General features: G+C 53.5%; 1 protein-coding gene across 2 annotated transcripts; it reads left to right on the top strand.

Annotated features, from left to right (window-relative positions):
* Positions 1–821: 821 nt before the first annotated feature.
* On the top strand, positions 822–15,283 carry CE3H7orf26 (chromosome E3 C7orf26 homolog). 2 transcript variants are annotated; one of them, XM_030300972.1, is made up of 6 exons: positions 822–1,232; positions 1,777–1,998; positions 4,113–4,278; positions 9,172–9,696; positions 10,691–10,730; positions 14,535–15,283. In XM_030300972.1, exons 1-6 carry the CDS (start codon positions 1,071–1,073, stop codon positions 14,734–14,736), a joined length of 1,317 nt encoding a protein of 438 aa, XP_030156832.1. In that variant the 5' UTR covers positions 822–1,070; the 3' UTR covers positions 14,737–15,283. The 2 variants fall into 2 exon arrangements, with proteins under 2 accessions (XP_030156832.1, XP_030156831.1); XM_030300971.1 differs by having other exon boundaries at positions 823–1,262.
* The last annotated feature ends 1,651 nt before the right edge of the window (positions 15,284–16,934 follow it).

Consider the following 16,934-nt stretch of genomic DNA (forward strand, 5'->3'; position numbering starts at 1 on the left):
AGGAGAGCGCGTGCAAGTGGGGGAGGGGCAGAGAGCGAGGGAGACAGAATTCTAAGCAGGCTCCAGGCCCTGATCTGTCAACACAGAGCCAGAGGCGGGGCATGAAGCCACCAGCGGTGAGATCATGACCTGAGCGGAAGTTCCACGCTTAACCGACTGAGCCACCTCTGCCCTATTTTTTAAAATTCCAAACTATCACCCCCCACCCCTCCACTGTCCCGTTAATTCAGTGCAAAGAGATGAATGCGTAAGAGTTTCATAGAAAGTGCTGAGGGGGGTTTGGAGGGGAGGGTTTTCAGGAGCAGAATACCTAAGATTCCCATGGCCAGGCTGCTCAGGATTGGGGGTTGGGAAGAGGGGACTGGGGAAGAGGACTCGGGACTAGAAGCTGGAGGCCAGGGGTAAGGGGGCATCATTTGTCACTGCAGCGCCAAGAGTTCCGGAGTAGACGTGATCTTTACAATGAACTGCTACGGCTCAGCACACCAGCCTACCTTACAGGTGGGAAAGCGTGGTCAAATCCAATCCAATAGGCTTTGAGCGCCGCGCAGAGGAAGCAAGGGGAACTTCTCGTCTTGCACGCGGGCGAGTGGAGCGCAAAGTCCAATGAGCGTTCAGCGGCGGGTGCGGCGGCCCGGCGAGCCCCCGCAGGACCCACAGGCGGTCGCGGGGCCCGGGGGCGGGGCCTGAGGGGCGGGGCGTACCTCCGCGCGGGCCGGCCGAGCCGCCAGGTGGCGCCCTCCCGAGAGTCCGGGCCTCGCCGCGGCCCGCGCTTGGCCCCTGCGGGCCGCCGTCGCCGCGCTCGGCATTCCGCCGCCGTTCGGCCCCGCGGCGTCGGGCTCCCGCTGCCCTCGGTGGCGCCGCAGTCGCACAGCCGGGCGCCCGCTGGCCGGCGGCGGCGATGGCCCCCTGAGCAGGACGGAGCGGGAGCGGCGGACGGGCGGGCGCCGGGGTCGGCGGGCAGAGGTCGTGTCGCGGCCTCTTTGTCTCGGCGGCGGCGGGCGCGCCCGCGGGGCCCGGGGCGGAAGTGCGGACGCGCTCTGGACGCCCCGGGCCGCAGCGGCCGCACCATGAGCGACATCCGCCACTCGCTGCTGCGCCGCGACGCGCTGAGCGCCGCCAAGGAGGTGCTGTACCACCTGGACATCTACTTCAGCAGCCAGCTGCAGAGCGCGCCGCTGCCCATCGTGGACAAGGGCCCCGTGGAGCTGCTCGAGGAGTTCGTGTTCCAGGTGCCCAAGGAGCGCGGCGCGCAGCCCAAGGTGCGGCGGGCGGCCGGGATGCCCGCGTCCGCGACAAGGAAACTCCCGCTCCTTTTCCGCCTCTCGAGGTGGCAAGCATTTGCCAAACCACAGACCCGCTTGCTATCTCAGGCTCCGTTCTCGCCCTTGGCCGTGCTCCTTCACAGCAGCCCAGATCCACCTTCTCTGGCGTCCTGAGCATTGCTCAGCCGTGTGCCTGTTTTGCGGGGCGTGCGACAGCCGGGTGTCAGTAGTGCTACAGGAAGAGACGTTAAAGGCCCGTAACCGAGAGTCTTAAACCGCTGTAGGTCATCCTGAGTCCACCCAGGATGATGTACGATTATGTATAGTGACGTTTCCCGAGATTAACAGAGTTCTGCCTCCTGGGACCCGGCCTTTAGAGGGGTGAACAGTTTCCTGGGCGGGGGGTGGGGTGGGGGTGGGGAATAGTATTTTTCCTGTTTTGTTACTCTACGAATTAACGCATCTGTTGAAGCTAAATTTTTTTATCGTTTTTCTTGGATTTGTTTTACAGAGGTTGAATTCACTTCAGGAGCTCCAACTTCTTGAAATCATGTGCAATTATTTCCAGGAGCAAACCAAGGACTCTGTCCGGCAGATTATTTTCTCATCCCTTTTCAGCCCCCAAGGGAACAAGGCTGATGACAGCCGGATGAGCTTGTTGGGAAAACTGGTGTCCATGGCGGTAGCTGTTTGTCGGATCCCAGTGTTGGAGTGTGCAGCCTCCTGGCTTCAGGTACTTCTCTAGAAAGAGCCTTCTGAGAGCCTCTGAAGAGGAGTTTAGTGTCAGGAATTTTCCCTTGTTTGGATTTCAGGAGAGGCCTTTTCTATATGTTATCTCCTCTGTGTTGCTACCCGGCTCGCTGATAGCCTCCTATGTTTATAGACAGGTAGTATCCCTTCTTGAGAAAATAATAGTTTGGAGTGGTAAATGGACTTGAGAAGGAAAAAAAGTTCCATCTTCAGAACAAGTGAAAAATCATTTTCCTTAGTTGAATATGGTAAGTTAGTATTCTGAAAACAGCTACACATGTAGCCTCCAAGATAGGATTTTTTGTTTGTTTGTTTGTTTGTTTGTTTGTTTAAAGATCATTGTAAAGTTAAATTATACAGTTGGGTCAGTAAGCACGTAACTTGTTTTGCATTGTTCCAGGGTGACATTGCAAAGATGATGGCTCTCCCAATGGATATGGACAGAAGAGCCGTTTTTAAATATCAGAGGAAAAGATGTATATTTACAATAGATTTTGTGTTAGCTGGTACTTTGAAAGATTCATTTTGTTTTGCCTTTTGTTACTCAAGAGTCTTTCAGAAACTGATAATCTACTTAGAGTAATTATTTAAAAAAACTTTTAACATTTATTTGTTTCTGAGAGGAAGAGACAGAGCACAAGCTGGGCAGGGGCAGGGAGAGAGGGAGACACAGAATCCAAACCTGGCTCCAGGCTCTGAGCTGTCAGCACAGAGCCTGATTGATGTGGGGCTTGAACCCATGAACCGTGAGATCATGACCTGAGCCAAAGTTGGACACTTAACTGACTAAGCCACCCAGGTGCCCCTAGAGTAATTATTAATCAGAACTTTGCTTAACATGATTCGCTGTTAAGCTAACAGAATTTACCGCGTTCAGTTTCACAGACCTGCTTAATTCTCAAGTATTTGAAATCATTTGGGGTTGTTTCCCCCTCCCCAGTTTATGTAGATGTTTTGTTTGAAATCTGTTTATCCTCAGAATTTGGTTAGAAACGTATATATTGGTCTCTGTAGCACACAGGTAAGCTTCAGTGGAATCTATACGTTCATTCTCACCAGTCTTACTCCTGGGGAATCTGAACTGATGGTGTGTGCTGTATTTAATCTCACAATTACCTCTATCCCTTGGTAACTTAGTGAAGTCAGGCTTAGCCCCCTGTAATTCATTACATAATTTCCCATTTATCTTTCCTGATGCTATTGTGCTGGCTTTTTGGCAAAATAAAAGCGGATGTCAATGGCAGGGTCTTGGTGGCTTGAGTCAGGGATTGTCACCGCCACCAACCCTCCACCCCCAGGGGTGAGTGGCTACCACCCCCTGCTAGGGAAGGTAGGGTTGGCTGGTTTGAGGTTGTGGGGGCAAATTTCAGCCTGAGGGAACAATCTGGCACGCTCTCTCCTTGCAGTTTCCCCTGTAGGCCACAGTTGGCCCTTGGAACTAGAACATCCTGAGCAGCTGTTGAATGTGGCCCTAGCTACACATCGGCCTCTGAGTGGGAAGGAAAAAGGCAGGAGAGGCTGGTGATACAGGATTTGAAAGAATCACGGGAACCTATAAGGATAGGATTGTAAGAGAAAGTGAGAAAGCACTGCTCTAAATCACATGATAGCTCGCAAACTCTCCTCAGGCTCTTCAAAGTGGTAGCCACCGTTCATTTCTGCCTTTGGAGTCTTACCTGTCAGGTCCCAAAAGTTGTCATTTCCTCCTCTGAAGTCCGAGGTGATCTTTACTAACTGCACTTCAAAGCAGGGGTCAGCAGGCCTTTTGTGTAAAGGGCAAGACAGGAAATAGTTGAGGCTCTGCGGATCATGCAGAGTGTTTCGCAACCACTCAACTCTGTCCTGGTAGCATAGGAGCTGCCTTACACAACAGGCAAGCAGATGAGCAGATACACGTCTCTGACTTACAAAAACCGGGATGGATTTGGTCCGTGGGCTTTTGCTTGCCAAGCCCTGCTTCGGAGTTAGCTGTGAACATCTTTATCTCCTCTGGGAAGTGGATGTGCCCGTTCTGGGGGGGGTCTTCCCCGTGTGTACGTGGTTGTAGCCTCCCAGCTCACGACACCTGTAGTCACGTGGACTGTGGCTTCTTTCCAGCGGACGCCGGTGGTCTACTGCGTGAGGTTAGCCAGGGCCCTGGTGGACGACTACTGCTGTCTGGTGCCCGGATCCGTGCAGACGCTGAAGCAGATTTTCAGTGCCAGCCCTCGCTTCTGCTGCCAGTTCATCACGTCCGTCACTGCGCTCTATGACCTGTCGTCAGGTAAGCCTTAAACAGCTTGTTGCTCTCAACAAGTTCAGTTCTTGGCCACTTTCGTGTCCCCTCAAACGCCCAGGTAAAATGTCTAGTGAATGCTTTGGCGTTTCTGTTATTTTGAAACATAACAAAACTTCGGGAAAGTTACAAGATTATTGTAAGTTGTAAGACTCCCGCCTGGGTTCACCACCTGTTAACATTTGCCATGTTTCTCTCCTCCTTTCTTCCTCTCTTTCTCTGCCCCTCTCTCACATTCACTCACAAGTACTGGTTTTTCCTGAACTTTTGAGGGTTTGTTACTAACGTCTTGTACTAAGTCCTTAAATATGTATCTTTCTCCCAGGAACAAGAACGTCCCCTTACTTAACCAAGATACTGTTATCACGCCTAAGAAACTAAATATTGAGGGAACAGTATTTTCTCTTATACAGCCTATATTCAGATTTCTCTGATCATCTCAATAATAACCTCTCCCCCGTCCCCCCCAGAGGTCCGGAGAATTCAGGATTCCATCAGGGATCATACATTATACATGGCTGTTACGTCATTTTGGCCCTTTCAAATCTTGAACAGATGAAGCATTTTAAAAAGTCTCTTTAGGGGCGCCTGGGTGGCGCAGTCGGTTAAGCGTCCGACTTCAGCCAGGTCACGATCTCGCAGTCCGGGAGTTCGAGCCCCGCGTCAGGCTCTGGGCTGATGGCTCAGAGCCTGGAGCCTGTTTCCGATTCTGTGTCTCCCTCTCTCTCTGCTCCTCCCCCGTTCATGCTCTGTCTCTCTCTGTCCCAAAAATAAATAAACGTTGAAAAAAAAAAAAAAATTTAAAAAGTCTCTTTGACGTTGACTTTTTTTTTTTTTTTAACATTTATTCATTTTTGAGAGACAGAGTACAAGCAGGGGAGGGGCAGAGAGAGAGGGAGGCACAGAATCCGAAGCAGGCTCCAGGCTCTGAGCTGTCAGCACGCAGCCCAACGTGGGGCTCGAACTCACAAACTGCGAGATCATGACCTGAGCCAAAGTCGGACGCTTAACCGACCGAGCCACCCAGGTGCCCCCTGACACCGATGTTTTGGAAGAGCTCAGACCTGTTGTTCTGCAGAATGTCCCTCAATTTAGATTTATCTGGTCGTTTCCTTGTGCGAGATTCGAGTTCAACATTTTTGGCAACAGTCACACCGAGGTGGTGACGTGTCTTCAGCCTGTTGCATGAGGAGGCTCGCGTGCGGCTTCTGTTGTGAGGTTTCTGAGGCTTCCTCAGGGAGATGCCGGGTGAAGTTCTTCGGGCAGCCAGTAGATGGCATTTGACTTCAACTGGGAGGAGCCCGTGTGCCCCATCCCCGCCCAGCGTCAGGGCCCTCTGGTCCAATCATTTTCTGCAGACTCCAAATCGAGAAAACCAGTATCAACCTCTCCGGTTGAGCTGGAGTGGGAGTCTCAGACCCACACTCACTGGGCTCTGCTGCCTTCTTTCCTCCCCAGGGGTGACTTCCGGGGAACACGGGTTGACAAACAGGGCTTTGTGGAACAAACAGGGCTCTGTCCTTGCGTGACCCCCATGGCTCATGTGAGCCCCTGGACAGGCTGCGGCCCTGGGTTTCCACATGGGAAACTTTTGGACCTCATCCTGGTGAGCAGTTTTTCTGCAGAAAACTCCTCCTGTTCCTCCTCCTTTGCCCTCCGCTCTTGCTGCTCAGAGGGCCGACCAACAGTCTCCTATTCTTGTCTGAAGCCTAAACCAGCAGCTGGAGAGCCTTCAACGACATTTCTGCTTCTGTACAGCCCAGCAGCACCCTGAGTATATACTTGGACCTTTATTTCCGCCCCCCTTGCTGTTAGCTTTTCCGTTCTCTTGAGAAAGCTCGCGTGGACGTAGTGTGGACGTTGACATGCGTATCATGGTCACATGCGCTTTCTGCCTTTTCTGTCACGGCAGCGTGCCCCTGGGACTGGGGCAGGTCTTGTGAGCGGTGCCCTGCGGCTGGAGTGGGATTCTCCCTGGCGCTCTCCTGCAGAGGCTTCCTCAGAGCGTTGGATAGCTGGGAACAGTAGTCGGGCCCTTAGTTTTCCCATAGGAAAGATTTAATTCAACCCTTTGTGTAGCTTCCTGGTTGATCAGTGATTCCACACCATCAAGGACAGAAATTGACCTTAACGCTGGGAACAGATTAGCGTGGAAAAGGAGGCAATGTTCAGAGAATACCGCCAGTGTTCTAGCATGGACGTGAGACATGGTGTTTTTCTCTTAAGCCAGTTTGCCAGTCTGATATGTCAGTGATTTTTGTTTTTTTTTTTACAACTGCCTTATGGAGGTATGATTGACATACAAAAAGCTGTACATTTCTAATGTATACAGCCTGGTGAGTCTGGAGATAGGGAGGTCGCCGGGCACACAGCAGTGGTGCGGTGGCCCTGGCGGATGGACCTGGAGTCCACGGTCAGAATGGTGACCGCTCTTGCTCTTGGGAGCCTTCCTGGGGAGTCTGTGCCTTCCAGACCACAGGATGGAAGAAACTCCCCTAAGGAGACAGAACCTTGTCTTGCCCGGATGGTGCAGACAAGCTGGGTCTCTGAGTAGGATGGTTCGCTCGAGTCCACACACACACTGCACACGCTGGGCACACACACCTCCCTCAGGCTCTCGGAGGTGCCTCAGCAGGTGTGTGTGTGCGTGTGTGTGTGTGTGTGTGTGTGTGTGTGTGTGTGTCTCGGGAAGGAGGGGTGGCGTGCCCGACAAGAAGGTGTGAAATTGGCGTTCCCTCTCGGGTGATAAAGGGGCCACACACAGGGTCCCCCCCATCCCCCCCCCCCCCCCCACACACACATTTTGCCAAGTAAAGGCTGTGGACGACATTTCATGACGGAAGGGCAGGGCACAGTTTAACTGCAGAGCAGAAGGCATGATCTCAGGGAAGAAGGCCCCAGTCCCTTGAGAAAGAGCAGCTGGTGCCTCCATGCACACGTGTCTCGCTCGCCCCACGCTCTCCTGTCTCATGCTCGGCTCCGGCCTCAGCGTCCTGGACGGGCTTCTGTCATCTTTAGCGCTCCTCCAGCTGAGGGCTCGACAGCCCCAGAGACAGGAGGCCGGACACCCACTCCCGTGCTCGCAGACGACCCAAGGGCTTTGTGCACCAGCCCCAGGATGGCAGTGCGGCCAGCTGGTTAAGAGCCAGGCCACCTGAAGCCAGATCTGGGCTGGCCTCATACTTAAAAACTTTTTAAAAAATATTTATTTATTTTTGAGAGAGAGAGAAAGACAGAGTGTGCGAGTGGGGGAGGGGCAGAGAGAGAGGGAGACACAGAATCTGAAGCAGGCTCCAGGCTCTGAGCTGTCAGCACAGAGCCTGATGCGGGGCTCGAACTCACAAACTGAGATCATGACCTGAGCTGAAGTCAGACGCTTGACTGAGCCACCCAGGCTCTCCAAAGCTTTTTTTTTTTTTTTTTTTTTTTTAATGGACCTCAGGTACACAGAATTTGATTATTCATCATCCTTGGTCTGTGATACTTAATTTTTTTTTAATGTTTATCTATTTTTGGGAGAGACAGAGACAGAATGCAAGTGGGTTAGGGGCAGAGAGAGAGGGAGACACGGAATCCGAAGTAGGCTCCAGGCTCTGAGCTGTCAGTACAGAGCCTGACATGGGGCTCGAACTCACGAACCGTGAGAGCATGACCTGAACCAAAGTCGGATGCTCAACCGACCGAGCCACCCAGGCACCCCATACTCATTTTTTTTTTTTAACTTTTTTTTTTAATTTTTTTTTTCAACGTTTTTTATTTATTTTTGGGACAGAGAGAGACAGAGCATGAACGGGGGAGGGGCAGAGAGAGAGGGAGACACAGAATCGGAAACAGGCTCCAGGCTCCGAGCCATCAGCCCAGAGCCTGATGCGGGGCTCGAACTCACGGACCGCGAGATCGTGACCTGGCTGAAGTCGGACGCCTAACCGACTGCGCCACCCAGGCGCCCCAAACTTTTTAAGGTATATTTATTTTTGAGAGAAAGAGACAGTGTGTGAGATGGGCAGAGAGAAAGGGAGACACAGAATCCGAAGCAGGGTCTAGGCTTCGAGCTGTCAGCACAGAGCCTGACATGGTGCTCCAACTCATGAACTACAAGATCATGTCCTGAGCCAGAGTCGGACACTTAAACCAACTGAGCCACCCAGGCGCCCCTGACCTCATACTTTTAGTGAGTCCTGGGGAAGTGACTTAACATCGTCGTGCCTCAATTTCCTCATCCATTCTATAGTAGGTGGCTTGTTTGAGGAGTGAGTTAATCTGTGTAAAGGATTTAGAACAGTGCCTGGCCCATCGCAAAACCAGAAGGAATGTCAACATTTATTTTTATTGCTCTTCTCTGTCTAGGCTATGGAACGTGCAGGGTCTCCAGGGTCATGGCAGGTCAGGCTTTGCGTAGACAAAGATTCCAGATTTGGGGCTGGGATGGCTCTTGGTAGCTGACTGACCACAGACCGCACTCTGAACTGTTCTGTGAAGGCCACTGTAGCCGTCACAGGAGACAAAAGCTACTCTCCGGGAAGGGATGGGGGGTTGGCGGTAGTTTGGGACATAAAGAGTGTGCAGATGTATTTACATTGACCCATGGGATGAACTTCAGGATATTGGAGGAGTTCTAGGGAAGTGTCGATTTAACATATTTTTTTGAACCCCACTGTGGCCAGACAGTCCTGGCTCCGGGGCTAAACCTTGGCCAGGACAAGGGTCTCGGCCCTCACGGGGGGGACGTTCTAGGAAAGGAGACAGAAAATAGGTAGGCGGAGCATGTAGTGTGAACATCAGGTGCTGCTGAGCTGTGTGCACTTCGGGGTCCGTCTCCCGCCATCCACTTACGTCACTGGGGCCGCACACCCACCTGACTTACGGCATCTTTGTTGGCAGATGACCTCATCCCACCGTTGGACTTGCTCGAGATGATTGTCAGCTGGATTTTTGAGGACCCGAGGTTGATTCTCATCACTTTTTTAAATACCCCGATTGCCGCCAATCTCCCAATAGGATTTTTAGAGCTCACGCCGCTCACTGGATTGATCCGCTGGTGTGTGAAGGCCCCTCTGGCTTATAAACGGAAGAAGAAGCCCTCCTTGTCCAACGGGCACGTCGCCACCAAAGTTACAAAGGACTCGGGAGGGATGGACAGAGACCCCCACCTCCTGTACTCGAAACTCCACCTCAACGTCCTCCAGGTCCTCATGATGCTGCAGGTGCACTTAACCGAGAAGAATCTTTATGGGCGCCTGGGGCTCGTCCTGTTTGACCACATGGTCCCACTGGTAGAGGAGATCAACAGGTTGGCCGATGAACTGAACCCCCTAAACGCCTCCCAGGAGATCGAGCTCTCTCTGGACCGGCTGGCGCAGGCCCTGCAGGTGGCCATGGCCTCCGGAGCCCTGCTGTGCACGAGAGGTGAGGACTCCCTTGCCCGGGCCCTCCTGGAAGGAAAATAGGGACTCCTGGACCAGTGCTGCTCTCTGCCCCTTCACAGCTTCTCTCCTCGTAGCATGAGGGACGAGGGCAAAGTTGCACAGCTTCCCCAGGTAGAATGCTGACTGTGATGTCTGAGTGTATCCTGGCCGCTTTGCCCAGGAGCAGGGACCCTTTGGGAGTGAGGATGATCCCTCACTGTCTCTCCTCACAGAGAACCCTTTCTTTTCCTGCGTCCTTTTTTTATTGAGGCATACGTTACCTACCACGGTGCACAGGTTCAAGTGCGCAAAACATTCCCTTCACCTGCATCCAGGTCCCTGATTCTCCACTGCGGTGCTGGCCTCTCCCAGTGTCTCGTAGAACTTGTGCTTGTTTAGTGACTGTGGGCTTACAGAAGTGGCCTGTGGCCCCAGCTGGCGCTCATGTGATACGTTTCCCATTCGGCACTCTTGGGACACCTGGGCCATCTGCTCTGCTCAGTGAGAGCCTTGCCACTGGAGCCTTTCCTAGCCACCTGCCAGATTGCCAGTAGACCTGCCCCTTCTCCTGAGGCATGTACTCTTTTGGGGGCCTCCTTGTTAAAGCAAGAATTGAAGGAAGAGAGAACACAGGGTTTTTTGTTTTATTTTGTTTTTTAAGTTTGTTTTGAGAGAGACAGAGACCACATGAGTTGGGGAGGGGCAGAGAGTGGAGAGAGAGAGAATCCCAAGTAGGTTCTGTGCTGCCAGCGCAGAGCCTGATGCAGGGCTCAAACCCACGAGGCCGGGAGATTGACCTGAGCTGAAACCATGAGTTGGCCACTTAATCAGCTGAGCCGCTCAGGTGCCCCGAGAGACTGCAGTTTCTGAGTGGTGATGGGAAAAGGCAGTACAGGCACTATTGCTATCTTACCGGTGTCCTTGAAAAGAACTCAGTGAACCTTTCACCTTGTTGTCTCCGGTCTATTCCTGACCATGCGTCTCCTTGATTTCAGATGACCTGAGAACCCTGTGCTCCAGGCTGCCCCATAATAAGTAAGTGCCCTCTCGAATAATTCTACCTGGGCGGGGGCGGGCTGGACCTCTTGTCCTGGCTTCCTGGACACGACAGCCAGCTTCCTGGCTTCCATGTGTAAGGAGCTGCCAAAGGACCCGATGATAAGTGGGGGGTGAGATAGCATGACCCACGTGAGAGAGCAACTCGAGGAGATGCGGTCACCTTGCCTGGGAGTCCAGAAAAGAAACCTGAGCAAGCTCGGAGCCATTTACCGCTCACTTAAATTAGCGCACGTGTTTTGTGGTGACTCCCGGCGTCCATGCGCGTGTTGTTGGTGGTATTGTGGGTTGCGCAGCCCTCTGGGAAACACTTCAGAGCCCTGGCCTAGGGCACAGCGTGGCAGTTAGGCCTTGTCGATGGATGGCACTGACTGGGTTCTGAGCATGGGTCTAACTGGTTTTCTGTGCTGCTCGGGCAATCCCTTCACCTGTTTCTGAGCCTCCGTTTCCTCCTCTGTAAAGTTGGCCGGGGGAGGGGGCGGGTAATTCGCCTGTGCCCGGGGTTGGAGGAAGGATCAAATGTGTTGGTGCTTGTAAACTTCCAGGCTGAGTCCCTGGCTCGTGGGAATCTGCCCCTAAATGGTGGCTGTTGTCACAATTTGGGGGTAGTGGTGATGACAGAGGTGAGGAGCGGGAGCTGTGTGGTCACAGCTTCTGGGGGAGAGTCCAGGCCGCTGCTTGCCGTCTGAATGACCTTCGGCAAGTTCCTTATCTCCCACTGCCTTGTTTTGATGTAAAATCAAAAAAATAACAGTACCTGCCTCTTGTCTGCTCCCCTCACCTCTCCTGCCCCGCCCCTGAGGTAGGATTTTTGCGAAGATTAGAGTAAAAACTCAGTGCTTGGACCAGGCCTTGGTGTGTACCAAGTATCTAAGAAGTATTAGCTGCTGTTGCTCTTACTGTTATACTCAAAACTTAGGCATGTCGCTTGATGTGATTAGTTTCATTGACTCTAAGAAGCAGAAGCCAAGGGTGCAAAAATGTTTCATGCAAATACAGCATCACTAGTAGCAAAAAGTTGGAAGCAACCTAACAGTCCCAAGGCATGGGAATCCCTAGTAAATTAGTAGTGATACATCAGAAGGGCAGAAATTATGTATCCACTGAAAAGAGTAATTGTGGCGTCCTGATGAGGAAATGTTACAGTTGAAGGCAGAACTCCGGCCACCAGGGTAGTGTGCACAGGGACAGAAAACAGTCAGTGAAGCCGGTAGGATTACTAACACTCTTCTTTCTTTAGACCATCAGGGGCCGGGGCTCCAGGGCTGGCGTTGGCAGGCAGTGTGGATGGAGGGTGCGCGAGCCCGCCGCGTGTGCTCACAGCTGCCCAGGGCCTGGCCCGCCATCGCCGCCAGGGCCGGTGCGCCTGGGCACATGTGGCAGACCAGTAACCGGGATCGGCCAAAGGCCAGCTCGTGGGCTGATGGCGAGAGTGGTTGCAGCCTGAGGTCTGCGTCCCCGTGTGTGGTTGGGGACTCCGTGTCAGACCCTGCAGCGAGGGGCGGCTTCCGTCAGGTGTCTGGGTAGATCCGAAAACCGAGTATAACTGAGTATCGTATTGGTGGAGTGCGATGGCTCCTGGTGAGGTAGAACGGTCCTGCTTGAGATACTCTGTCAACAGCATAGACAGCTGTCCAGAGGGCCACCTTTCCCTCAAGAGCCCATACTGTTCCTTTCTTGCCCCCACCCCCACCCCTGGGTGTAGAAAAATTCCCTGGCATCTGAAGACGTTGTTTGTATAAATAGGTATCTTTCTGCCCCTCTTCCAGTAATCCCGTTGTAGTATTTCTCTTCTTTGTGCACAGCTCTTATTTCATATCTAATGTTTTTAGGGCATTAAAATGATGACAGGGTTTAAATCCTTTGTCACCTCAGCATTATCGCTAGAGGTCCCCATTGGAACCCCGGTGGAACTTAACAGCCGGCACTAGGCCCTGCCCTCCTGGCACATACCGGACGGGCAGCCTGGCACCGATGCACGCAGAGGACTTGTAGTCACTTGGAAACTTTCTTTGACTTGTGATAGTCTTTTTTCTGTTGTCTTTCTGAATAGACTGGAAACTTCTTGAAACCCATTTTATCTCTGGCACAGTATGCAGGTTCAAACAAATGTATGACCTAAATTTTGCCTCTGTAACACTCTCCTTAGATTTATTTGTTTGCTTATTTTGATTGAATTCCTCACCCCGAGTTATAAAAAAATAGTAACATAAATGAAAAGGGGCTCAGAAGAGCTTCAGGCCAGGCACCAGCTTTTTTCCTGACCTCGGCTTACTTTCTGAGCTCCTCCTGTGGGCTCTGGGCACCAGACTTTATACCGGGGAGGTGGGGGGTGGGGTGGACAGGGGGAGCGGCAGTGACGGTCAGTCTGCAGACGACTTAGCTCCCACCTGTCAGAGCTCCAGGTAGCTGGCTGACAGTAGCCAGGGCAGGGTGGCCTGGGGTTGCTCCTGGACCCAGCAGGGCAGTGTGAGGGAGAGACAAGGAAGTCCTGAGTGTGAATGGTTGATGATGTGGAGAGGCCGGTGTAGACACTGCAGACACAGAACCCAGTTGAGGCGTGGCCTTGGGGTGTAGCTAGGAAAGCGAGAGCAGAGGCAGTCTGTCCCACACAGAGGCCAGGGGAGAGAGGGGAGAGGCCAGGCCGGGGAAGGAGGCCTCCGTCCTGAAGAGGAGAGGGCCAGAGAAGCTTCTCTGATTCCGGCGTTAACTGGGTGGGTGATTGGGTATTTGGTGCTAACTGCAGGGTGTGGGCGGGCTAAGGCCTGGAAGCTCCTGATGCGGGAAAGTTAGCGATCTTTGCTGGTCTCTCTGGGAGGGAATGTGGGGCTGGCGAAGATAGGACTGATCAGAGGGAACTCTTCAGGGAGATCCAGAAGGGACCAACACTGGAAGCTGAAGGGGATTCCAGGAGGGAGACCCAGGCCATGGATGTCCCGAACCACAGAGAGGAGAGCACAGGGCGGAGAAGGTGCGGGGCACCTGGGGCTTGGGGCGGTGGTGGGCGGGAGGGCGTTGGGGAAGGAGTGATGGGGTATGAAGAGTAGGGCTGGAGTGTGGCTGTCACCCTGGAGTGAAGGAGCAAATGAGCAGGAGGGTTGGAGCCTCCTGGTGGGGGTGGGGGAGGTGGCCCCTGAAGGTGGGAAAGGGCTGGGTCCCGGCCTGGGCCATCGTGGGGGCGGGGCCTACCCTATTTAGGGCGGAGCCTATGAAAGACCTGCTTTCTAGTGGCTGTGCTTGGAATTCAGCTGAGACTCAGTCACTACGCATGACTCTGTGGCCCGCCGTCCTTCGTGCCATCGGGCCTTGGTCACGATCCTCCTAAGTGTACACCTGGGGCTGAGCCGGATGTGGGAGTCCCCAGGCCACAGACACTGAGGCTGTGCCCAGAGCTCCTGGGGACTGTAAGCCTCGCGCAGACCCTTCCTCCGCAGCCTTCTCGCCGCCCTGCCTCCAGCGCCGCCTTGTGGTTTCTCCGATGCGATGCCGCAGGATCCTCTCTGCTGGGGGGGGGGGGGGGGGGTCTCCGTCTCAGTCCTGCCACCTCCAGGTCACTTCTCCTGCCGCTGTTCCCCAGCCACAAGCTGCACCCATGCGACGCGTGTTCACAGATCTCCATGCCTGGAAACGTGCAGGCTCTGGACCTGCAGCTGGTGCCCCTCCTGGCGCTCGCGCGAGGCCACCGCCGATCCAGGCCTTCTGTCCTTCCCGGCCGCGGCCCATCCACGAGTGGACAGGCCCGCCCAGCCGCCGCGCACCTAACCCTTGTCCTTGTATTTGCAGCCTGCTCCAGCTGGTGATCTCGGGCCCGGTGCAGCAGGCGCCCCACGCGGCGCTCCCCCCAGGCTTCTACCCTCACATCCACACGCCCCCGCTGGGCTACGGGGCCGTGCCGGCCCACCCCGCCGCCCACCCCGCGCTGCCCACGCACCCGGGCCACACCTTCATCTCGGGCGTGACGTTCCCGTTCAGGCCCATCCGCTAGGCCGGCCCCACGTGCCGCCGAGTGGCAGTGTGCCTTCCGCCGGGGCCGGAGGAAGCCTTCCAGAGAAAGGGGGAGCCACCCCATAGAAGAGGACCTTTGGGGGGCAGCCGGCGGCCCCCATCCCCGCCCCTCAGCGGCAGGACTGTCTTGGCGCGGAAGCTGCGCGGCGTGGGGAAGTCCGGGTGCCTCCCGCCCGGGTGACTGTCACAGGAGTCCAGACCGGATGGATGGAAGGAAGAAGGCGCGCCGAATGGGATGGGCGTCCCCGGTGCCGATTCCACCAGCCCGAGGGCCTGTGTGGCGTTTCAGATGTGCCGGGAGCCCGAGCGGCCGGGCACGGGTGTCATGAGCAGCCTTTGCAGGTCCGTTTGGCTTCTCTGCTTGTGAATGTGGCGGGTCCCTGTCCCCAGGGTCTCCAGTAGCTCCGAGAGCTCGACGCTGGGTGGGGGACCCGGCCAGGGCCGCCCTCACCGCCGAGGAGCTTCTCTGTTTTATTGGGGTCTAAATTTTCCTTTCATATGTTCAAATAAATTTTTTCTAAACTGTTTTATAGAGTTTATGGAATGTATTCTTAAAACTTAGTAAACGTGAGGGGCGCCTGGGTGGCTCAGTTGATCAAGCGTCCGACTTCAGCTCAGGTCATGATCTCAGGGTTCGTGGGCTCTGTGCTGACAGCCTGGAGCCTGCCTCGGATTCTGTGTCTCCCTCTCCCTGCACCTCCCCTGCTTATACTCTGTCTCTCTCTCTCTTTCTCTCTAAAGTAAATAAACATATAAAAAATTAAAAAAAGAAAAAAAAAACAAACTTAGTAAACGTGAGCGGCAGCAATGCCCTGTCTGCAGTCATCAGGGAGAGAAGATGGGATACAATTTTAGGCACTTCTTTTGACAGAAACCCAGCGGATAGTGTCCCCTCCACCGTGCAGGGGCGCCCCAGGGCTGTCTGCTTCCCTTGGTTTTTTCCTAGCATGCGATGGAAGGTATCAGCTTTGATTTCTCATTTACTAGTTTTGGGAAGGAAAGGTCCCGGTAACTATGAGGTTGCACTGCCCTGGGCTAAAAGTGAGGAATGACAGAGGGTCACAGTGAACAGTGAGCAGTAAAGGGCCGAGATTAACCTGTGGGATGAAATGTAACCCTGCGGTTTGTCTGCCCTTGTGTTCCTGGCCAGAGGCCATGACGGGAGAGCAGACCAAACCAGATTGCCTAATAAATTCCTGTGTGTGTTTTTTCAAGTCTGGAGTTCGGGGCATCCCTCAAGATAAGGAGCAATGAGCCAGAGGCAGCTGCGTGTTAAGGGCCATCCTTGGTTGGAAAGGACCCCAACCGCAAGTGCTTTCTCAGCCACGGGAGCCTGTGGCTTTCGGGGGTTCCCCGCCATGCTCAGCCAGTGGGTAAGAATCGGCCTGCAAGTGAAGCCTCTGCAGGAATCTGTTTTTCTTTCTTTGTTTTTTGCTTTTTTGTTTTTTTTTATAATTTAAAAAAATGTTTTTATTTTATTTTTGAGGCAGAGAGAGAGCATGAGCGAGAGAGGGGCAGAGAGAGGGAGACACAGAGTCCGAAGCAGGCTCCAGGCTCCGAGCTGTCAGCACAGAGCCCGACGCGGGGCTCGAACTTCCAAAATTCCTTAGAGACTTACTCTATCCCTGACCCCCTCCCAACCTGAGGGTATATAATGAGTTCCCTGTCACAATCCCAGTGCAGCTCTTCCTGCCCACGAGTCCTGTCCCCTTGCTTTAATAAAATCACCTTTCTGTACAAAAGACGTCTTCAAGAATTCTTTCTTGGCCATTGGCTCCGGACCACCCCGCCATCAACCGCAAAACTTCATCACTGGTCCCAGGAATTCAGCTGCCATTTTCAAGGCTACTTCAGAACCTAGTCCCAGGGCAGAGTAAGGTCAGATGTCACAAAGTTTACTGCTCTTACCAAGATCAGCCATTTTTTTAAACAGGTACTTCTTGGGATGCTGCAAGCTTTTAGCTCATTGCTGGTGATCCAAAAAGGTTGATTTTGTATTGCTGTTATGAAGGGGCTGGCTTTCGGAATCCCTTACTCCACGATTTTCATTGACTTCAATTCCTTAGCATTCCATTTTGAATTTATATGTTGATGTTTTAGCTATATCTCAGGATTTTAGTTTAGTTTTTTTGGGGGGGGGTTCTCTAGGGATTGTAATTATGGGTGCCTAACTAGACT

Source organism: Lynx canadensis, chromosome E3, assembly GCF_007474595.2.
Source record: "Lynx canadensis isolate LIC74 chromosome E3, mLynCan4.pri.v2, whole genome shotgun sequence".
NCBI lineage: Eukaryota > Metazoa > Chordata > Mammalia > Carnivora > Felidae > Lynx > Lynx canadensis.